This window comes from Cephus cinctus, unplaced genomic scaffold (assembly GCF_000341935.2).
Source record: "Cephus cinctus unplaced genomic scaffold, Ccin1 Ccin1_scaffold0690, whole genome shotgun sequence".
Taxonomy (NCBI): domain Eukaryota; kingdom Metazoa; phylum Arthropoda; class Insecta; order Hymenoptera; family Cephidae; genus Cephus; species Cephus cinctus.
This window is the reverse complement of record NW_014333313.1, coordinates 1,803,029-1,827,114: the sequence shown is the minus strand read 5'-3', so window position 1 is coordinate 1,827,114 and position 24,086 is coordinate 1,803,029. Positions and strand designations below refer to the sequence as shown.

Genomic DNA, 24,086 nt, shown 5'->3' with positions numbered 1-24,086 from the left:
AACTGTTCTAGGAACTACTGGTTCTCACAGATATCAATTTTGATGAGATCTTGTGTATCAGATCCAATATAAATCCTAACGAACGATACGAGGCGATTGAATCGTACAGAAAACAATATTTTCGATAAACCGTGGCCCCAGGATGCGGCGCCTATGGTTTCGGTGCCAGTGCCGTACAGGTCTGCGACCGGCGTAGCGTCGAAGCCCGTAAGGTTCATAAGGGGCATTCGAATGCCTTTGCTAGCAAGCCAATCTCGACCTTACGGCTTTCATTCTTCTTCGCTGTCTACGTCTCGCGCTCTCTTTCCCTCTTCAATTCCTCCCTTCTTCGGCAGTCCTCTAGCTAACGCCATTCTCTTCTTCATCGCTCATTGCGAGTTCCAACTAGCTCCGTCCCTCGGACCACCACTGACTCGGAGCCAACACATCGCTCGGTGGTTCTGTCTCGTGCTTGGTCGCACCACCTCTCTTTCTCACTCTCTCTCGCCCTCTCGCACTGCATGCCTCTTGCCAAGAGTCTCGCAAGCAGTATTCATCGTCTCGGTATTCGTGAATCGGTGAATCGGTGAATGCACGCGCTAAACGCGACCAACCAAGTCCGTATAGTTCGTTCTTCTTCAGTATCGTGCAGCGTGTCGTACGTTTGTGAACGTCGTGAAAACACAGTGGCTGTGTATATTCGGTGCCTTTCTTTTTAACTTTTTGTTTAAATCGTTATTGTGCTTATCGTGATTCTCTAACGAGTGACAGTGTTATGTGGAATGTATCTGGAATATAAGTGGAAACCGTAAGTAATATTGTCTCAATGAGAATTAGTTAATATATTTTAATAGTCTATATATATATATATGCTCCGATCGGTGTAATCTGCACTCTCTTAATGATATAGTGAGAAATTTGAACAGTTGATATTCTGTGAATTAATATATTTTCGTTGGGCCTTAATTGTATGAACGTTTACTCGTAGGAATTTTTCCGTTCTTTCTGTTGTCCATATCTCGACCAGGGGTGCATTTGGTGCAGCCGCGTAAACATTGTGCAGTCAATACTTAGGCCATAAAGGTTAAAGATATGCGAGATTTTATTTTATTTTTAGTCATTTTTCTTGTCCTGCCTCTGACGAATTAACAGACCGTTTGTCCTAATTATTATTTCTTAGAATTTCAGATCTCAGACTATAATACGGTATTTACTTAATTTCACAAAGTATACATGGTATACGTGGTTACTTAAAAAAAAAATAAAGAAACGAAGAAAGCTGAAAAGGGTAGATAACGGTATTATATGAATATTTTTATTAGAAAAATATGACAAGCCATTAATCTTCGGTTGTGATAGATATCGTTATTCTCAATATTTTTATATTGTCGTTAACGAGCATTTGACTGCATTGCACCAAAATATATGGTTTCACCATAAAAATGTTTGTCATAATTGAACATACAGTTCATATTCGAAGCTCATATTTAAAACAACATTAAATATGACGAAGAAAGGCGTTCAGACTCGTTCGATTTCTTGCAAAGAATGCAGACTAGCTACAGTGTCAATCTAGGTGTAGAGACAGAAGAAGCGGATACTTTCGTCACAGGGTTATGAGGTTAAGTATGACACATAGTTCACTAAAATATCGACATTTCTTCTCTGCCAAGTGAAAGGGACTGAATATCATACGAGGTTCTGATTGCACGCGGAAGTATGCCGGTCGTGTGTAAGTGCCATTGTTCTTATGTTTGTTTACAGCTGTGTTCAAGATGTCAAATATCGAATGCATTGAAAGAGCAAGAGAGGTAAAATTCCATATTATAATCACTTCGCGAATTTACGACCGGTTATATCTGACGGAATTGGCTATCGCGGAAGCCGTTTTAACGGTAACATTAAAATACTCAGCGGCCATCTTGACTACTACTTGATGTGTAAAGATACTTTAATGTATTTTCAAATTAACTGACACTTGTTTCCATCTGAAAAATAGATTTAAAAAAGGAGATAACAAGCAGATAAATTTTCTAAATGTCACAAAACTATGTATGTTCGTAAATTTGTATCCAGTCTTGATTAAAGTGACGTTCACATGGAATGAGATGGAACATTATTGTGTAAGCAATATAATGAAAGCTCTGGCAGTGGGCTGCGCTCTACATACTACTTAATAGTGGAAAAGTTCAACGATCGTAAAGATTGGCGTGTTAGAAATATAACAAGGTCATCATTTTATACGAGCAAAGGAGGGCGGGGATCCATTACGACATATCGAGTAACACTTTAAGCGCCTTAAGCAGTTATGAACGTTAATCGGAATTTTTGTGCATGGTAATTAATGACGTATCTTACGAGGAAGTGTACATATCTATATAGATATAATGATTGTTTGCGGTAAAACCAAAAATTCTGACAAGATGCCTGTTCTACATCCTTCTACCTTAAGTGGTTCTATTTTAAATTTTAGTGTCATTATAAAATTTATGATGGATTGAGGTTGGTAATGTCATTATATGTTTCTGTATATTCAAGATAGCGTCTATTGTGCATGTTTGTATTTTGTTAATCACCAATAAGTGTTTATATCATTAAAATTTCAAGAAAGGGTTCACCCAATGGTGCTCATTCTCTTGTCTGGATGAGAATCTTAGGTTAGAATTGCTCGAAGCGACTAATTACACTGTAAAAATTGCTTTATTGCCTGCACATATAACGTTACGTTGGTAACGTTACCGATAACTGATAAAAAATATTGAATTTCTCAGTTATTTTACAAGTGGTTATGTCTCGTTTGGACATCATTTTGCCTTTTCTCGTCCTGCTATTCATCTTGCTGTGATTCATGCTCGCGCTATGCGTGACTCCGATTTTGTCTAACGATCCAAGTTTACGTATCACATTCTTCAAATTAATATTATACTTTTCCTCTGCAATTGACTGCATTTTATTATACGTCAAAGTATCGTCAGTCAGACACAGCCGTGTGATATATTTGTAAAATTTTATTGCGTGTTTAACCCATTGACGCAAATAACGGCTATAGTCGTCAAATTTTGTTTCTGAAGGCCATCTAAAAAATAATTGATATATTCATATCATATGCAGCGATTAAAGGAAAATGCTGTTGTAATTTATGCGCGTTAATTTTTTCAAGGGTTTCAAAGAATAAATCATCGACTGTGATGATATATCGTTAAGACCAACAAAGTCTCACGTCATCATGGCGACATTGTTTGAAAAATAAATACACATATGGATAAACATCGTGCGATATGGATACCTTATTGGGAATTCTCGATACTATTCTTACTTGTCGTCATCGACTACAAAACTTTTTACTTTTGCACAACGGTTTAGTCCGATTTTGGGAAATGGCCGAGGTCTCGACACAGATAAACGTAACCGTTGAAGTCGGTTTTAAATATTTCGTATCTAAGCCAGTGGGATTCTCAGCCGAACTTTTATGAGTCAGTATACCGTTTTGGTGGATACGTGAAATCTTATGGAAACTTGAACGACTTTTCAAATTTAAACAGCTACTCCATTACACGTAGTGAAAGTTATTTTTTCGTTATCTAGAATTTAGATAAGCTCCATGCTATTGGAGATGCGACTGAAAACCATAAGGGACGCAAGGCCTAACGGTTAATTTACCGTAATTTACAGACGTCCATTTAAGCTATTTGTGTCTAAACATCCCACTTAAAATGCATTCAAGAGAGTCGACGGGTCGTCAAGTCGAGGTTAATATACGTCCTCGTACGTTCCTTTTTTTTTTTTTTCAAATTTTCTATTTGATACCAACCACAGCAAGGAAGTGAAATGCAGTTACAAAGATTTATGAAAATACAAACGAATCGCCCTACGACGCACTGTAATAATTTCCTAGCCACCGCTATACGATGCTGCGATAAGGCTGCAGTTTCATAAAAACCGGACGTAAGGAACGTAGCATTTTTTTTTTCGAAATTTTCTTGCACAAACATTATTTCATGCCTTTAGATAGAAAAACTCTACTTCACCACGTTTCCACACACTTGTCTAGAAGTGAACGTGCCATTTTCTTTTCTGTGCCGACAGATATGTCGGCGATAAGAGGCGTATCAGCAAAGACCGGAAACTATTCGAGTATATCTATATTCATATTAGTATATCGTGCCGAGTCCAGATATACGTACATTGTTGTTATTAGTATTAATATTTTTTTTCTTTTATACAACAAAATTATATTCACCCAGGAGTCTCATGAAACCTCCAGTATAAATGCATTAATACATTGCACCAGATACTCAGACGATATCGTGTTGCCATATTGCATTATCAGCACGTTGTTAAATGTCAACCCACACCCAGGTTCAACAGCCAGTTTACTATCAGGACAGATCGTTGTCCTCCTGCTCTCAGTCCTTTTCCTCTTTTCCACCATAGATCCTATTGCGTTATAATGTTTCTAACATATCGATTAGGCATCGATCCACCCCCTTCCTCGTCAGTCATTTATTTTATTATGACGCTTCTGTCACGTGTAACGTCACAATAATAATATATGAACTTAACATCAAAACTTACATAATATATATATTATACATGTGACTAATGACATGGAATATTTTTTTCACGACAAAAAGTTTCTGTTGTAGTTTTTCTTTAGGGATGCCTTATCCGGCTTCGCTTAGTATTCCATTCTATTTTAATGTAATTTATACCGTAATACCTTTTGCTCTCTTATACTATTACGCATTATACCATTAGAACTGATGCTCAGGCAGATCAATAATATCACGTATAGTACCTATCCGGTGATATCCAACCTACAATTTTTATTCCCAGGTTCGTACACTTTTTTTCACAGCGCACAAATCCTGTCAATCATCAATAAAATTTTTAGCCTACAGCACTTCTTTCCAATATCCCAACATATCCTCAATAAGTGATTTCTAAAAGAATAATTCTCGTGGTTTCATTGAAAGAACCAATCAGTGCAAAATTCACTGATAAGAGTACGAGCATTAAAATTTGACGAATCGTCGAAAGGGTTCGTAAAGCCAAAAAAAAAAAACAGTCATCCCCCAAAGACGTGACAAATCGGTTGAGTTAATTTTTCGACGTTTAATACGCTCGGTAAATTTCAAAGCAACCGAGCAAAAAGTAAACACCGAATAATCAGTGCTAAGACGAGAAGCATGACGGGCAAGAAGCACACTAGGAAGTATAATGCTCGAGCCAAGAAGATCACTGCTGCGCACTGTATTCATAATATGATTGAAGTTCCTAGTAATAAAACGCGACTTGCATGTCTCTAGCCGCAAGATGAGTGCCCGAACTTATTACGTCCGCCGCTACAGGCTGGGTAAGTACATTTTCAGATTAGAGGTTCAACGAACTAGTCGTGCTTGATGCGTGCTTGATTTCGCGCATTAAGCGTCGATACGAAGCGCCTTGCCCACGTGACATTAGAATCCTAGCCCGATGTATCTTACGGGCTGGAAAATCATTTGGAGGCTGATGAGAATTTATCTGAGCATTCCTCTATATGTATGTAAATATATCTATAAAAGACTTTTTTGCGCTAACGGCACAAGGCACAGGCATCTTTTTTCGTCAGTGTAAACGTTTCGTCTCTCCTTTTCTATTTTAGCGTGTTGCGCAATACTATGCGATAACAATTGAACAGCAATGACAGCATCGTCACGACGACCCCGGTATGGCGTGAGATTGATGCAGGGAAAGGAGGTTCGGAGGGGAAAGAAAAGAAAAAAATGTACGAAACAAAATAACATTAGTCGTCCGTTTACTTTTTATATGGATTTAACAGATGGCAGACGCTTAACGAGAATCAACGGCACATTTACTAGACTCTTCTGTAATTGTAATTACGATGCACTTCGTGGTTAATTACGATGTGAATGGGTCGACGACCGATAATCTTCGTTCGGTGTTCAGACGATGACGTGTGTATACATGTACGTTGGGTATGGCTATCTAATTAATCGACTCGGCTACTTTTGCCGCTTACGAATTAATCATCGAATCTTGTCTCTCTCGTCTTTTGCATTACGTCGGGTTCGCGTCGACTGAGAAATTGGACTTTACGGTTTCACGTTTCCTGCTGATTGATGTCACGGAATTTCCTTCTGCTGACGCGACTCGGTCGGTTTGCTTGAATTGAGTCTGACGTGAATAAAAAACACGTGTAAAAGGTTGACTGCACTCCGTGCTGCCTGAGTTAAATGGATTTCATTCTGTGCGACTATAGCTAGATGCACGTATACGTGTATTATGTACGCTTGACTATTGATATATTCGATGATCATTTAATTACTGTATTATTAGCTATGACAGGTCGTTTTTAATCGAGCGTTATGCAGCTCTTGGATCATACGGTCCCAAAACCATTTCATTGAATGAGTAGAGAAATTGTATAGGAATTTTTTAAAACAGGCCAACAGGGATGGAGTATAATATTTTTGGATTTTGAAGTTAACATTTTTTCACACGCAACCAACCGTAATGATTATGTAGATTGAACGAACACGTCGAATGGCCACGTTAAAGAGTTATTACGTCCAAGGTTTAATTAGTGTTTTTAATTGCGTGAACAAAAATTTTTTTTAATGCACCGTGACCTTATAAATATGTTATAATACGTCGTGTGCAAGGAGATGGGAAAGAAATGCATATGATTTATTTAGTATCTGTATTTATACATGGGAGATGTATATGTATACATAGCTCGGGTTTTATTTTGATCGCGAGTCTAATTGGCGCTAACGGTGCGTCACGGGAGTCTCTATTTTTATTTAGCACACAAAATGCGAAAGTGTCACGCCTGTAGATACGTTTGTTTACTCTTGGATTATTTCGCTTTCAATTAATATTTCCATGACCTACCGTACTCTGGACTTTCGCGTATTACGGTTGCGTCGCGTCTGCAAATAATTGCTACTTCCTACCACGGTGTATCGGGTTTCGTTTCGCGACGGTGCTTCTTGATTAGTGGCTGTCGGAGTTTTGATAACGTTAAGATGACTGCCGAGTCGTCGTATTTATTATTATTATTTTTTCTCCTACTTTTACATAGCCGAAGAAAAGAAAATACACTTTTGGTTTGTACATTCTTTTTTTGTGATACGAACGATTTGTATGGGTCACGTGATGTAAAAAAAATGTGGAACTTCTTGATCGTGCGATTATGGATGAAAATTATGAGATTCGCTAATTAGTAATTACGTTCGATAAGCCTCAATAGAGGTCACGTTATTTTCTGTTCGTTAAATTTATGAGTTCTTAGCCTCGAAGGTTTCGCTATCAGTTTTATTGGATCGTACGATCTTGCGTCTTGTCGTAAATTTCATTCTGAGGTATAAAGTCTTAATGGTATGTGAGCAGTAAGGGAACGATGCGCTTTCGTCTAATGAAAATTATCTGACGTTCATTAATGTCGTGCCGTACGTTCACGGGGCAAATGGTATATATATGCTTTGAGGCTGTTGGAAGAAAATTGTGTGAAAATTTAGCTGTAATTTTTTATCGTAGAACATTGATAATATTAATATTTGTCATTGAATATTGACTTACGTACACCTTGAATGATTCTAGAGGTTGTATATAGATATAGGAGCTATACATTTTTCCGTGTAATAATATTTGCCAATTTTGATGAATTATCGTCCTCGTGATAATTGATCCTAAACATACCGGCGCAGTGGAAAAACAGCGTCATGCTGTAACGATCCTTTATCTTCGTAAACGTTCAGTGTTAACGTGACGTTCATTATAGAAGAAATGCACTTTGAGTTATACGAGTGACATACAGTCATTGGAAAAGAGGTACGTGAATTTTTCGAAAGTTAATTCACTTTTCACGCTGTTTCGGTATGTTTTGGCTTATCAGTGGATTTTTTTTTGTAACGGAAGACAGATTTATTTATTTGTATGAATTTGCTGGTTTTTTGACAGCTTGGCTTGATTTTTGAGTTAGGGCTAATGATTTTTCAAGGATGGTCAAACGGTCGGAGGAATCGTAAAAAGTGCCAGAGTTCCGGTCTAGCACCCGTACAAATTGAATTTAAAGGTATAATAAAAAAATGTGCATAACCGCAGTTTCCGTCGGTATAGTAGAGCAGATAAAAATTCTGTAATACCGCAGACTGCAATCGATTCGATAATAGGATTCTTACCGTATACCACTCGAAGAGGCTCTTATACTTTATTTTAAATCTTGAACGAAGATACATTCGTCCAAAATATGAAGACTGTTGATCTGCCCTAGTTAAATAGTTAAAAATTTGCGTAACAATGTCACGGATCCAGGCAAGAGTTCACACGTTATTTGTGGTCTCGAAGTGGCACTTGGATTTCTTCGGTTACGCTCTGACAGTCCAGACAGGATCTTTTCCTTCATTTTTATTGATCTCAAGACCTTGAAATGGCCAACAGTAACGACGGTTCAGATGTTCATTAGTCTCATTGTATGCCTGATTAAACAAGGTTTGCTCGCAGAGCGCATTTAGGCGCCAAGCATAACATAGAAATTCATATTTCTTATTGAATTATAATGACAATTTCGAGGTTAGAATGACTTAAGGTGTCTCCGGCGCTTCAGTCAGGGCTGGTGAACGTACGAAAATTTACTTTTCGCTGACATCTGTACCCAGGAAGCACTGTACTCCTGGCTAAGGCTGGCCTTGAGCTTGCCGAGCCTCGGCCCGAACTATCGTGTTCCCTGGTATATCCTGAACTGGATGAATATTTAAAGTCACCGACGTATTTCACACCCACGATCGTGTCCACCTTTCGGCGCACCTGCGCTGCTTTTCCCGTTACTAATATTCAGTCGCATTTCAATTCATCCCATCGCAACGTTAACGAAGGCTCATTCAACGGAGTTCAGGATGCAGCGTATCAGGTTTTCAGTTCGCCAGATCTCTAGCTGCCGTCATCTTACATAAAAATGTATCTGGGTTGAGTGTGAGTCCGATTACTCTAATAATAGGAGGTACGATTCAGGGTCACTGTTTACCGGTTCGAATGCGTCGGAGGGCCAAGAGATTCTAGGAGAGGTCGAGCTTATGTGGGTCAGGTTCGAGACTAGATGGAAAACCATCGTCCTCCTTTGTGCAAAAGTAGTTCAATTACCCCGCGGAAGGTATCGAGGTCCTGGAGTCTGTAGGAGTTCGTAAGACGTACGTGAAACGATGATGGGATAAGATTTGATAAGGTCAATTATGTAATTTTGTAAATTGATCCTTGAGGTCTTAATGAGATACTGAATGTGATTGTCGATATAAATTTGAATTGTATAATTAATTTTGAATTAATCCATTTCAGGGAGCATCCGTGACAAGGGTCAGAAAATGACTTCGATCGATATGGACCATGGTGACCTTATTGACCTTGACAGTGGTACCTGCGTTCCAGTCGAAGCTCCAGCATCGCCCGTCGAACTTCCCCAGGTGAGCCTTGAGGAGCAAGAACATCTCTTAGACGTCTGTCCCCCAAAACTCGAGCAGAAACTCTCCCTCACCCGGAAGCAGGAGCTCGTGCGTGACGAAAGTGACGATGGCAACGTCCTCGTGACCCTGGGCCACGACAAGCTGGTACCGATCAGAAGGAGGATAGACGTCGTTTCGTCCGATACCATTAGGAGGTTACGCGATATCACGAGGAACCTGGAGAGGGTGATCAGGAAGACGGAAGAGGACGTCGTTGATAATGGAGTTCGAGAGGAGGATGAGACTTTTGAGACGCGAGAGATCGACAATGCATTTTATTTTTTGTCACAACTAGAGGATAGCGAGGAGCAGGAGGAGGCTCGAAATTTGGAAGAACAGGAAGACGGAAGTCGTCTCGACGAGTCCGTTTCGTCGGACGGACCTTTGATGGATGACGAAGCCTTTTCCTCTTTGAAGTCCTTGGAATTGGCTATGGACGAAGAAACGTTCTATCCGCTGGAGCCGATATACTTCGTTGAGGATCCGTCGAATGGCGTGGACGAGGTTAGGGAGGCTGAAAGGACCAGTCGCTATCTCGATGCAAATGATCGTACCTGTGTCGCTCGGGATGACGACGTTCATTTGGATATTGAGAATCCAGCGTTTGAAGCTTCGCCCGGTTCGAAATCTACCTTGTGTCGGTCATCAAGAAGCATCAGGCCGTTATCAGTGGATTGCGATGACGGCCATGTTGCCAAGAAACCGCTAATGTCTTCGCCTATCACGTGCACGTTTGATAACGTCAGAATGCGGGGTGAGGAGTCTGCGAATATCCTGGCGTATTCGAGGGAGGACCCGTGCAGAAGATCGCACCAGAGATTCCAGCGGAAGTCCTGGAGCGAGAGTGTCAGGCATGGAAATGCCGAGGTAGGGAAATTCGGGAGATCGATCAGTGTGGACGTGGAATATATTTGCGGACCTTCTACGTCGGACGGAACGAGTCAGCGACGATCATCGCTGTCCGTCGGGTGAGTATCAAATGTCATTTTCCTTGATTCGAGGTTTTTCCTTTACACAGTAATGTTTTCTCGAATCATTGTTTCTTTAAAAGTCATTCGAAACTAACTTTGATCGGCTTTTTAAAACCCGATTGAGATTGATTGAACTATCGAAAACTTTACGTTTCGTAGTTTGTTTATTTTTTAAGCATTGTTCAATCGACAATCCTAATGATACCGAATACGTAATCTTCGTCGAAGCTCGATTGCAACATATTTGAGACAGTTTCATTTAACTTTCTTCGAGGAATGTATACTTTGAAATTTATACGCGCGACTTACCTGTCATCGTGTGACATATGAGTCTCGTAACAACTGCTCGGTCTAATGGGAGCTATCGTTAAATGTCTGATTGAGACTGGCGGTCACTAAATATCAGTACAATGACATAGCGGAATTACTCTAATTAGAATTGACGATGGCTTTCAGGTGAAAATAGGTCAGGCAATACTAGTTTAATTTACTGAGAATGTCCAAATGTCATGGGATTACGAGGAAATTTTAAAAACTTATAGAAATTCCCCATTCGCAATCAAGTAAGAATAAATTAATTGTGCTTGTTGACGATGCAGATGTTTTAATTGATTAATGAAAATTTTACTTCCATACTAATTCTATCAGGACATTGATTTAAATTATTTCACATCACTTTTACGATAATATGTGTAATTAATCGTGCTTTATTATATACGATCATGAGTATGCTCGTAATGCATTGATGATTCGTGAAAGCGTAAAATCTTTCGATTGTCATTTACGATTTCGACATAAAAAGCATAACTGTCAGATGTCATTGAAATCATTGCGAATCATCAAAGCGATTCGTATTATTCTATAAAATTTGATGCTCCCGTGTAATTGAATTTCGATTATTCTCAATAATGTAAAAATCAAAAAATATTTTAAATATCAGTATGAAACTTTTTAATTATCAATAATCAAAGTGCCGCCCAATTATCAGAGCACTGTCAATTAAGTCAATTTCTTGACACTCTGTTTTCAAATTAATTCATTTTCCCCTTCAACTTCCTTGTACGTCATTGAATTTATCACTATAATAATTGGACAAATTATTTATTAATCCGAGCTTCTGCACTTGTCAGTCGATCATTCTAAACTTTTAAAATCATTGTACTCTCGAGAACCTAGTCAGTCGTTCACGCGTGCATCACTGTACAAATATCCGAAAATCTCCAAAAACTCTTACCAGTCATCAAACCACAAAATGAAAAGCCTCTCGGTGGACCACTACGAAGACGGAAGCTGCGCTCCTCGATTGCATCCCAACCAGTCGAGCTGCGCTTAGTTGATTCGTTGCAAGCGAGTCGAGCACAATAAAAGTGAGAGTTGTCGCCCGATGTCGGTCACATTACGCATTTCTAAAGACAGCTCATAACGCAGTTACGCTTGTATGATGAAACTTTTCCGATTACGTGATAGGACCGTGTAAATACATATGAAACGGTATGGGAAAAGTCAAAAATATGGTTCAACCCGTTTTTCGGTTTTTTCTGAATCTGTTGGACATAGAGCGAAAAGGGCCTTATAATTTTGGATCACTGGTATTTCTCGATTATCCCATGGGTTTGACCGGCTCATTTTAATTCACTATAGCAAAATCAACGTCAGATTCGTAATCAGCCTGCAAAAATACATAAGACATGGTATGTGACATTGTCCCATAACGCAAGTGCATAAACACGTGATATAATGGAATCCAAACTTTTGTCAATGTTTCAAAATTACTTGACGTAAATTTAGCATCAATCAATATATGAATCATCCGTATAGAAATACCTGAATTTAATCATATTACAGCTGTAGTAGGTAAATACAGTTGCTAGTCAGACATTGACACGTAAAAGGCATGCGTGCGTGCATTTCAGGGGGGTCTTTTTTTTTCTACAACACTTTTTTGACATCCGTACACTTAGTCACGGATAATTTTTTTTTTTTTCAATGATGGATGCGGGTCTGTTATTGAGCGTCTGTGCTAATGGCACTCATTGTGGGAAATGGGGGTGGAACGTGGATAATAGCTAAAAGGGGTAAAACGCAGCTGTTTTATTTTTCTGATTCCAACGTGGTTGAGCCACCGGACGCGGGGGGTGCACTGACCTACGGAACCCCACAAACACAGAGGAAATACTTGACGGGTAGCACGTGGTGGTGAGCGTTAAGGCATTTTTGTCTAGCCAAGCTCGACCGGAAGTAAGGTGGCAGGAACGCAAGCTAGCGTGCATTCTCGCACCGGAAGACTTACACGCGTCCTCAATTTGGCACGTGGCTCAGGTTTTATTGTAAAGAAAATAATGACTGTAGATCTTATAGTTGTTTCGCTTATCCTAGTGACACGCGTGACCTATATGATCTTACTGACATCGGACGATCATATGAATTTGGCATATTAACTACACGAGAATTTAAATTCCTAAATAATCCTATAGGTTGTTACGTATTTAAATAGCGGATGTATTTACTGTTTTAATGTGATAAAGTTCATTAATCTATTTTTTTTCATCTATTTTTTGCGGCAAAAAATTTATAATAGGAAAGAGTGAGACTTTTGTTTTATTAAAAAAAAAAATGTTTTCCATGTTATTTGTCTCATTTATTTTTGGTAGTTTCGCGCAGTTGAGTAATGAAATTCTTTGTGAGTTTGCTGGAAACAAAATGAACACCATTGTTGTATCATGATTTGGATAACAGATTAGTACTAATGAGCATCCGTGACGTTTATCTTAAAAGCACGTGTCACTGTGTATACATCTAGGCTTGTCCAAATGAATTAACGCTAATCGCTCGGCGCTTATGGATAAATTGAAAATTTATTTAAATTTCCAAATCACACCCTCGTCCTCAGGATTTCCATCTAACCCTCCTTATTTCGAAAAACTTTGCCAACAATTACCTTAAAACTTTTTTCGTTCTCCCCGCGAATTTTAATCTCGACGAGCACTTATTCTCAGTTTTGAGCTAACAGAAGTTAAGGTAGCAACAATCGCGCGTTAAAGTCTCCCTCGTTCTCTCCCAACTAATCAACATAAATTACCTTTTCCTTTCGTCGATGCCCGGCGAAAACAATGCGCGGAACCACAACGAAGATCTCTGATCATCACGCGGAAAAAGACCAGAGCCCTATAAGACCTGAGCGAACTGGGACGCTTTCCCCCGAGTTCGCCATGAAAGTCCTGACTTCCCCCGAAACGCCATATGAATACGTTGGAAAAGCAGGAGAGTGTCGGTAGGGAGAGAATTAAAAAATCAAGTCTTCCCAGACCACGTACACGTAACTCGATCGTTCTCTAGAAAATTCTGTAAATCTTGTATAACTGTATATGGCACTTCTATCGAATGCGAAGTCCAGTTGAGTTCGAATTGTTGAAATGGCACATGTATCTGTGACAGGCTTCCGGAGACGTCATCGGACTACTCTTCCGAGTGCTCCGAAGTGGATTGGTCATGGGTAGAGGAAGTGGAGTGTTCGACGGACTCCCGGAGGGCCGAGAACGAAGAGGAAGAAGAGGGGCAGGAAGGCGACCCCACCACCATGTCCGCTACCGAGGCTCGCCGCATGCGCGACGCGACAGTTCGCGCCGGCGACTCGAATCGCAGTGTCGCGATGTCCGTCGCCGCGACGGGAAAGTCCTTACCGAGTGGTTCGCCAGGACCACCGGCGTCCTTGTCGATGACGACGACGACGACGACGTCGACGAACGTGAACAGCGCGAATAATAGCAATTGCAATAGCGGTGCTGCGAACGGTAACTCCTGGGTTCGCGCGTCCATGCGACGTCTTCGGCACCTGCGACTCCCGGAGGCCGAGAGGGACGAGAGAACGAGAAACTTTGAGGATACCGCCTTGACGATCTCTGCGCCGAACTCTCTGCCGGACATAGCCCTGATAGCTCCGGAGATCCTGGCCGCTCAAACCAACGGGACTTCCGTTCCGTTAAGGCCCTCGAGTGCTCCGGCACCGTCCAGGAACGTTGGCAATGGGTCCGTAGCTTCGCCCAGAAGAGGAAGACGTCCTACGAGCAGATCGAGAGGCAGGAGTCAAGGCTCTAGACGGAGCAGCGTCTCCAGGGCTACCGCGAGTGACACAACGTGTTCCAGTTCTTCGGGTTCGCCCACGGGAACCAGCCCTGCTTCCAGTGCTACCACCACACCGCAACACGCCAACGGCTCATCCAGGAGGTCTGTGATCATATTTACTTTTTACATTGATACGTATGCGTGCATCGTCTAGTTGGCTCGATTCAAAAAGTTTCCTCACTTTTCACGCTCTCTGCAGGGACTTTTCGATAGCCAAAACAGTGATCGAACCGGTATTGAAAACACCTGTCAGTACAGTGGCCGATTCTTCAATGAATCTATGTATACTGGGCACAGTTGATAATGAAAATATTAATAGCACAGTGACATATAAGGAAATATTAAGCTGAATCGTGAGTACGGCCATCTACATGCCTTCTGCATGTAAACGCTGTATAAATCCCTTGTTCGTAGAGTAACTGTGACAGTCCAAATCGTATCCGCTGTAGAGATTCATATGTTGCCGTGAAAAATTCTATTCGTTTAAGCACGTTGACCCATTTTCTTTTACCCACTTGCAATTATCCACTGGATGCTACGGTTGATCATTCGTCTCGCGCGTAATAGTTAGCTGCTCTCGAGTTAGCATAAATCTTTGTATCGCTCTTGTGGTAAAATGAAAGATTTAAGTAATTGTCGATTTTCAACTAACCTCCACATTATTACTTCAAAGTTTCGCTCGAATTAATTTCACAATCAGAGCATAATATTCCTTCGATAAGTCATGCTATCCTTCCACCGAAAATCAACGACATTCATCGTTGATCGGTTCAGTATGGACACGGTATGTTTTTTTTCTATGTTTATTCCTAGCATACAGCAGTGAATCGTGATAGGCACATAGGCACCACGTAAGAAATCGAGGTCGATCGTGGCGAACGGTGGCCAACTAGTATTCGATACGATTGCTGCGTGTTCGTTTTCGACGCACGAGGAATTCTTTTGTCTCGCATTAACAATCGGGAGGTTCTCACTGGAAAGTTCAGCACTCCGTCAGGCCCGATTTTCATGCGGATTTCAAGCTCCTTAAACGTCACAGACGTTTTCGTGGGGTCTCGATGCACACGGCGAATAGACAGTGCAAGTAGATCGATTGGGAAGTTTTGCAATTTGCAGTAAAAGACTTTCCGACTGGTTCCAATTAGTTTTGTTGCTACATAACCCAGCGGAAATGGGTATAGCTAAGGAACCTCCTGGTCGTATTGCTGCTCGTGAAGATCCTTTCGGCTTCAGCCGGCACGCATTGACTCTCCTTTTACGCAACACGATACACTTCGTGGGCAGCTTGAGAAACCGTGGTTTTACGCTGCTCGAGATCTGCGAAACGATAGCCTGGACAGCTGAGCTCTCTTGTGCTTTTTTCGATCAGAAGATATCGATGCTTTTCTTTATTCACGTCGAGGGATTCGTTCGAGAGGTCGAACGCGTCTCGTACGGATCGAGTTTTGTTTAGAGTCGAGAACCGAGGACATTGGATACTTGACTTGGCTCACAGTTTGTAGGAACTTTGGATAAAGGAAGAATATCGTGTTACATCGCGGATAACTTTTCAAACTTTGTATCGCAGTGCGAAAAGTGTTATTTCGAAAATCGCCTAATTCACAAATAATAGTTTCAATTTTTAAATTTATATTTTATACTGCGACCAATTTATTCGTATTTATGTCGATGCTATATTTTATTCTGGTGTCATATTTTCTTTGACTTTACATAAGGAAATAATTTTGTTTGCCAATAATGTGGAAATCATCTATGGTTCAATAACTTAATAGACTGGTAGTTGACTTTTATCATGTAATGAATCATAATTTTTGTGTGGATTTCAGTAATACCAACCGACAACCGCCTTGATTACTGATAGTAAGTTTCACGGAAATTATTATCAGAAAGTAAATAAACGGACGCTACATAAGTTCTTAGGAATCGTAATGACTCTTCTGAGCTTGTATACCTTCGTTCTCAACAATTACATATGTGTAGTGGTTAATTATTATCCTGCTTCTTGATGTACAGTTTACGTAGAAAGTAGCGAAGACTTTACCACAACGTATTGACTGTCATCATTGACATGAGATGCGTATAATTTCCAAAGTGTCATCGGTTAAATGAGAATCGTCTAATTGATAAAAATAGTATAATAAATAGAATAATCATTAAAAAAAAAAAAAAATTAATAACAATAATTTTCCCGCTCAAATTAAAATAAACTGTCGCCCGTGCCTGTTACTCATTTCACTTCGTTACTCCAATGAGCTAACGACGATTTGAATCATACGTTTTATATCATCACGAAGAACCAGGATGAACATCACTTCGTAATATCCAAGGGTGATTCCTCTGTACTTCCCGTACAAGCTGACTGACAGGTTCCACTGTAAAATGTTACAAGACGGTCGCTGACATAAGTCAGTGGTTCTGCAACATAACCTAGAACTAGATGCGAGAGATAGATGCGTCGCGATGACCAATTTCACTTAATCCCCATATATGCAGGATTAATAGTTATAGATACGATATGACGATTTATCTCATATCCTTAATAATTTCTTTAATTCCGTCCCAAATTTATCTGTTGACTTTATTTCTCGATCCTTCGTATGAAATTGAAATTTTTTAAATCGTCACTGCGTTCACGTCGCAACCCAATTCTTTAGACGGCGAATAAATCAATATAAAAAACCGTCCAGGTAACATACGAGTTTATCGAAGTTACAATGTCACACGTAGGAGTGGTGCAAAAAATAGTAGCGACCTAACCTATAATTTTGTCTCGCCGTCCAGCAACTTTCACTGTTGTGAATACGAAGTCATAATAGTTAGGCGGGCTTTACGAATGGTTACGATAATAAGTGACGACTGAACTTGCACCTGAACCTTTCGATCATTGGAAAGCGACATTGACTCGCTGGTTGATCGACCCTATGGGTGAGGATGTAACTCGACACAGCATCTCAGGTGAATCCGATTGACATTCGGAGCGTAACGCGAAATTTATGAACTCGTCAAAGGAAAGGTTTTTTTTTTATTTTTTATTTTTTTTTTATCGCGTGTAAAACCAAAGGATTCACTACTGCCGAGCGGTTATCTGGACGAGTCCCAGTGCGTAACGGACGCACCACCGATCAACTGTGTAATTGAAGGCGTCGAAATTTTTTTTGGTCAGTTTATATTCAAAGCCTTTCCACAGTGTTTGAGAATCGTCGGATGACCGGCTGAGAAAGTCTGAAGAAATCCCGGAGGATGTCGACCATGACTATTATCGTGGTCCAAGTTGAGAATCACTGAAAGTCTAGTACTGCTTATTCGGATAGTTACGCACCGGTTATTCCCTCTGCCATTATAGGAGGAGCCCGAGCGGCTTCTATGAGACCGGAATGTCGGATAAGCACTCGTTGTATATTTTTTTAAATTTTATTTTCACTTCGTATTATCTCGCCAAGTGCCGACGTTACCTTTTCGTTTTTCGTCAAGTCTAACGTGCGACCTGACTTTGCCACGCGGAGTGGACCCGAAAGATTCTTCGTGATTCATCAGTACTGTTGCACTGACCAAGTGGTCAAAGTGGCTGCAACACGAGACCCCAGCCTGTCCCGTGCTTCCTGACCGAGACGACTGTCTCCTGTTTTTCTATGACTCTCGGCCACAAACAGCCGAGCTGGAGCCGACCGGGTTCTCGTTGTTCCAGCACTCCTTACTTTCCAAGGGCTGGTAATGGAGCTTGAGAGAGCACCAGGATCCTCACAGCCGCTTCATATCGGTCTAGAGATTGTCACATTTTTTTTTCTCAATCTGAAATCTACCGTTTAGTGCTGGTTGACAAAATTTTTCGATGATTGTTGTTTAGGTATTTTTTCGAAAAAATGTAATTCCAACAATTTTTTTTTACACGGGGTTCATGATCGTTATGGTGAACTTCCTATACGGATCTCTGATGGTCGACTCGCACGTTTGTCAAAGGGACACTTATTGTAAGTCTTGCTTTATTTCAGTGAGAATAGTCGGGCTTATAAAAAATTGCCTCACATTTTATCCTGCTACTTACTGCTCGTATTATTCTAACAGTAATGCAACTTTCGGCATGACTAGAGTGATCGGCAATGCGGGATGTCATTGTGATTTTTTTTCTCAAGGTCTCTACTGCGCATTAGGTCTAATAGTGGCTACGATTCTGACATTAACGTGCGACACACGTGATAGTACTGTACAGTTTACTCTTATTGATTATTTTCCAGGTTGGAGAGGCCAAGTGACGGAAACGAGGCATTCTAATGCCACGAACTAAGGCCAGTGGCGGGCTTGGTCATGACAAAGCTTTTACGAACGGCGGTCGCCTGACCGTATACGAATGTTATTTTCAAAGTCGCTTATACCTTTTACAGAATTTTGAAAATAACGTTCGCCTTCCTGTACAGCCCTTGATTAGTCATGAAAATAATAATGGCAAGCAACACGACATTTTAATACGCCCATTGCACCGGGTACCGTGGGAACTTCAGGTTTCCTTCACAATCACTATCGGAATCAGTTCGTTGCACTTTTCACCTGTCACTGACAGATGTCATTTCGATTGACTCTGCAGTACATTGTTTTGGCACAGATGTCATACCGGTATCTTACTAATAACATTGCGTAGAGTCTCTTTTACATGTCCACCTATATTTTTATGAATGGAACTCGTATATCTATAGACATTGTATATCCAACAGTACCATCTAAAGGAGGTTGCGAATAGAATGTAATTTAGTGGGAGACGCTTTCACTTGAAATTTTTGCAAAATTTTTCCACTATCTTGCGAATATCAGTATCAGTAACAACATCTGGAACTCTCATTTCTCTAGATGGGTACGGCTTGACCGTGGTTCAATATCACATACGTGGAAAACTGGTACCAGGCTGGTGGTATCCGCTGTGGGAATACTTTCCCTTGAAATTTTTCAAAATCGCTTCGAATGCAGAAACATTTCTCTTTGCCGATGATAGATTAATTACATTATGATTAATCGGATCGATACCTTATTATTAACCTTGCTTCGATTTTAATTGCTCGTAACGTCACTTGACTCTCGTAAATGTTGTTGAACGATTGGTAAAGACGTAGTATAGGTAGTATCGTATCGAGAGACTTCTGCGTGATTGCAGGTAGAATTGCCATGGCGATTTAACCGTGGTAATTGAATTTTCTCGGTTCTGCCATTGCTCCTTCATGATCGTCTCGAGAAAATACATAGTTCGCCAGAAATTGTATACTCGCTTGATTTAGCATATACAATTCGAAGTATTAAACATTTTTTTTTTTTAAATAATGAAATTTTACAGCGCGGAACGTTTTCATTTTTTGTTATCAATGCAATACGGGAAGTGCAATGAACTATCGGCTCCGTCTTAATGATACCGAATGAAGGAAGAGGATTTCGCGAAGAACATTCGAAAATGGCCGAACGTTGCGAAAGCAATTACTGCCCTGAAGGCGGATAGCACAGTACCTGCAATCCGTACCGGTTTTCTCCGATCGTTCACCCGACCTTACGACCCCACAGGAAGGGTTTGAGATTGCGTGGATGCGTTTCTTTAATATTCGCAGAAATCAGACAGCTCGGGGAGCAATTACTGTCCGATCGTCGCGGGGAACTTTGCTTTGGTATTTCCGCGCGATGCAATCACGTCGGCTGTCGTTGAATCGTTTGGCTGCACCAGCTGCTCCGGTTGCGCTAGATGCTCGAGCCAGTAGGAAATATTTCCTAGGCGCATCCGCATGTAATTTCTATAATTACTCATTGCTGCCTCACCAACAATTTTGCTCCACCATTCTCATCGTCTTAGATACCCTCGAAAGTCTTAAACAGAGATTTAAAAATAATTGTACAAAAATACGACGCATTCGGACCATAAATATTTTACTGCTTAAAAAAAATCTTTGACAGGGGTTGTACGAGCAAAGGAACTAGGTGTTGTGGTTTCGCGTTGAAGCAGCTGGGCTCGAAAGGGTTAACTAATTGATGTATCCCCGAGCGTAAAGCTGAATAGAGTTTAACTCTTCACCCCCCAATAAACAGCATACCACGATAAACTAGACCTCCAAACTCTTTGGTGAAACGAAACGGTTCCTTAACGCGTCACGAAAAGAGAGGTTATATACTTCCATTAGACACTCTCTCACATGTCGGCGTCATCCGAGTTCGTAAAACAGCTGCGCGATTCCTTTTACGGTAAACGCGAACCGTTGCACGACGCAGCAATTCCCTGCTTCTATGAACATAAAGCCAACAACATTCAACAGTCCTGAACTAACTGTTAATCGACCGTCTGTACCTGCAGGTGGATTCTCGCGGGAGCGACAATTCGTACCGTGGGTGCCGGCTGCATCCGCATCAGGACTGCATCGAAAGCAGCATAAGGATACACAGAACAGTTAACTCCGGTATCGTTCCAGATCAATTTTTCCAGGTCGTTCCGCCATTCAAAGAACCATCTATCCCGGCCCATAAAACAGTAGCCATCTTTATTTTCTTCATAATCCCAATATTCCTTCCACGTACTCTGCCCGTTGTACATAACCTCAATTTCGTCTTGCGGCTATTCTGACTCTGCGATAATAATAACAATAATCTCGTTCGTCTTCGTTAATTCTTCTACGCGCAAAAGTCATACATGAAAACAGGCGAGTCTGTATGAAACGTGATTCATTATCCGTTTCTCGGTACATGAAAAGAGAATGGACAGCGATATTGTCTCTCCCGAAGGCTTTCACGGTGATTTCCATGAGAGTCAGGCGAGAAGCGTGGACGCATGCGCACACGCCCAATCCACCTACTCGACTATACTCAGCTACCCATAAGCCGCTCGTGCAACGAACGACCGCTCCTACGCATTGAACTGCACGCACGGGCGATCGAAGAGACTCGTGAGGAGTGACGAATAACGAAAGGGCCTGACCCCCCCCCCCTCGTTCTCATGAAGCAGCGGTCAGAGTCCGTGGCTCCGGTTTACCTTCCTACGGGCAATCAGAGTCCACAGGGCATTCACACACCTGCCCATGAATGGCTAGCGATATATTATAGCCGTGCATGCGTACGCGTACTCGGCATTAGGTCTGAAAAGCATCGGCTGAAACACGAGATGCGCGGTGACTAACTTGAGAAGCATGAGCCCTGGGGAAACCATTGAACTGTTTACGCCTCTGGGATCCGAAAGTTGACGCTGACTTTCGATCCTGGGAAATTAAGGAAAAGGAAATATTATTAAATGCGTACAGCTTTTATTTATTAGCTCGATGAAGAAAAAAATATGCTTTTATTAAATATAAAGGAGCATAGTGGGACTTCAATTGGAAGATGGTAGTCCAATTGTTTGAAGAGGGTCGACGAACCGTTCAACATGAGGGATGCTGGTTTACGAATGAATTACAAAGTAATTAACAAAGCCACGTATAATGAACGTTTCCTGCTGTTTCGGTGCAGGGCACGCGTTTGTTCAGGGTTATGAGTAGGTACATATGTATATCATTACGGAATAGGATCTTGACCTAGATGCCTCGGCCATTCTTGGTGAACTGTGAAGCTAAGTGATTTCGTAATTTTGCTGTGCTCGACAAGACTGATTATTGCTCGGAAGACGTTGGCAATTAGCATCTTGATGATGACGGCATAAGGGAACTAAGAACCGTCTCGTTTCGAAATTACGCTTATCGGTCTATCGGATTACCGTAATTTCGCTTGCGCTTGCGAATTTTAACTTACGATGCGACCATTATTGTCTACTGTTTATTTCTCTGCCTCGACGACCGGGATCTCTACTGTTCGCCACGAGAATCGCGTAATCCAACCATTAGTGGATTACACCGTTTCGCTTCGGGAATTAATTGCTTTCGCGAATTCAATAGGCGGATGGTTGAATTTCGTGGTTTCGCAAATTCTGAAACGCTACTAACACGCGAAATTGATATTTCCCACTATGGTTTACTTTTCTTTAAATTTTACCTGACAAGCCAGATCATCAAAATTCCTAAGTTCTTACTGCAAGTTCAGAAATCCAATACGTTTATTACGATAGGTATCTGTCATTGGAACGAAGTCAGCGCGTCACTGGCGCTGCATCTTTTATGCATATTTTATAAGGTGCACTTTAGGCAATCGATCTATACAGGTATATTAAGTGTACAATGTACATACACCGCAAACGCCATGTCGTTCTCTCGAGCCATCGAATCATTCTGTACGTCATTGAATGCAGGGTGGGACGCTCGCTGCACATCGCTGCACTTCCTGCCGATGCTTTCAGTTTTCCACTTCAACGTCCACTTCTTCGCGTTCACCTTCGCCCTCCTCTCTATGCGGACTGCATATTTTTGCATAGGGTGAAGGTCGTTTTCTAGCGTCAATATCAGCTTTATATCACTTAGATTTTATTGTCGTTAATTGTAAGACTGTGAAACAGCCAATCGTTTAGTTCAATTATCGAAACCGTTCGGATTTCTTTTCGCGATAACCTTGCCGCACTCGTACTATCCGGTTGCACTTTTCAAGGTTACCGCGATGCAGCGAGATACGTTTCGTAGCGATCGTCGCGAATTCGTTACTTTATCAGCATACGAATCACCACGCTAGATAATCACGAGTACCAATCGATCCTAATTATTCCAGCAGTTATATCCAATGAAAATCTCTAGTTGGTACAGATGACGTAATTACTCCTCGATTCGTTACTCGTTTACGAATAGGGAAATTGCATTGATCCTATTTGCATATGGACATACTGTGTGCATACCTATGAATGATTGGACGTCGAATTAACGACGTAATGGAATTGCGCTGGGCAATTAATTCATACGGGAACAGTTACGTTACCATCCACTGCGTTTTCGTAGTTTTTCGTTTGTAAAAATCATCGTTCTTGTATCTTGTTGATATCGATTTTAATTGAAAATATTCATTGCGCAATAAAATTACACGCGTTTGGTGGATCACTCTGTGCTGGAGTCTGTCGGATTCGCGTGATTTCGATCGCTCGTGGGAAACTTATGAATTCACATTGGCAATGCTTCTACGACACTTTAAAGTCGTTAACGGTCTACTCCTGCTCTCCTAACTCTCCTGGTTCGTTCGTGTGAGAACAAGCCTTTAGCGTGGGCAAAATTATTGCTGCGGGACTGACCGGAGCGATATCCACTTTCGCAAAAATAATTCCAAGCCAATTAGATCGATCCCACGAGGCGGATCGAGGCTCGTTCTGCGAATGAGGAGTACCTCCCTGAGTGGCGCTGCGTTCGTTCCATAATAGCGCAATAACGACGTTGTTTTTGTAAGAGTCAGAAATAAAGGACTCTGCGAGAGATACGAAAGAGTCATAAATTACTCGGAAATGGTCGGATCGTACGAATTGGTTAATTAACTCTGTACTCTTTTGATTGGTGATTTTGTCTGGTTAGTTGCTTCCGAGAAATGCCGCGCCGCGTCGCTAGTTTGTTATACTCACCTCGAGATTCTTTGCGGCTTTTGTTATTACTGGCTGTAAGCT

General features: G+C 41.1%; 1 protein-coding gene across 6 annotated transcripts in view; it reads left to right on the top strand.

Annotated features, from left to right (window-relative positions):
- Window positions 1–384: 384 nt before the first annotated feature.
- LOC107269926 overlaps window positions 385–24,086 on the top strand; it is a 43,308-nt gene continuing 19,606 nt past the window's right edge. For 3 of the 6 annotated variants that reach the window (XM_015744373.2, XM_015744374.2, XM_015744371.2), the window contains exons 1-3: window positions 385–787; window positions 9,316–10,447; window positions 13,886–14,674. In XM_015744373.2, coding sequence (XP_015599859.1) covers window positions 9,342–10,447; window positions 13,886–14,674 — 1,895 coding nt within the window. In that variant the 5' untranslated portion in view covers window positions 385–787; window positions 9,316–9,341. Of the gene's footprint in view, window positions 788–5,767; window positions 5,949–9,315; window positions 10,448–13,885; window positions 14,675–24,086 lie in introns of those variants that run through there. The other 3 variants (XM_015744375.2, XM_015744372.2, XM_025087094.1) reach the window with 3 other exon arrangements.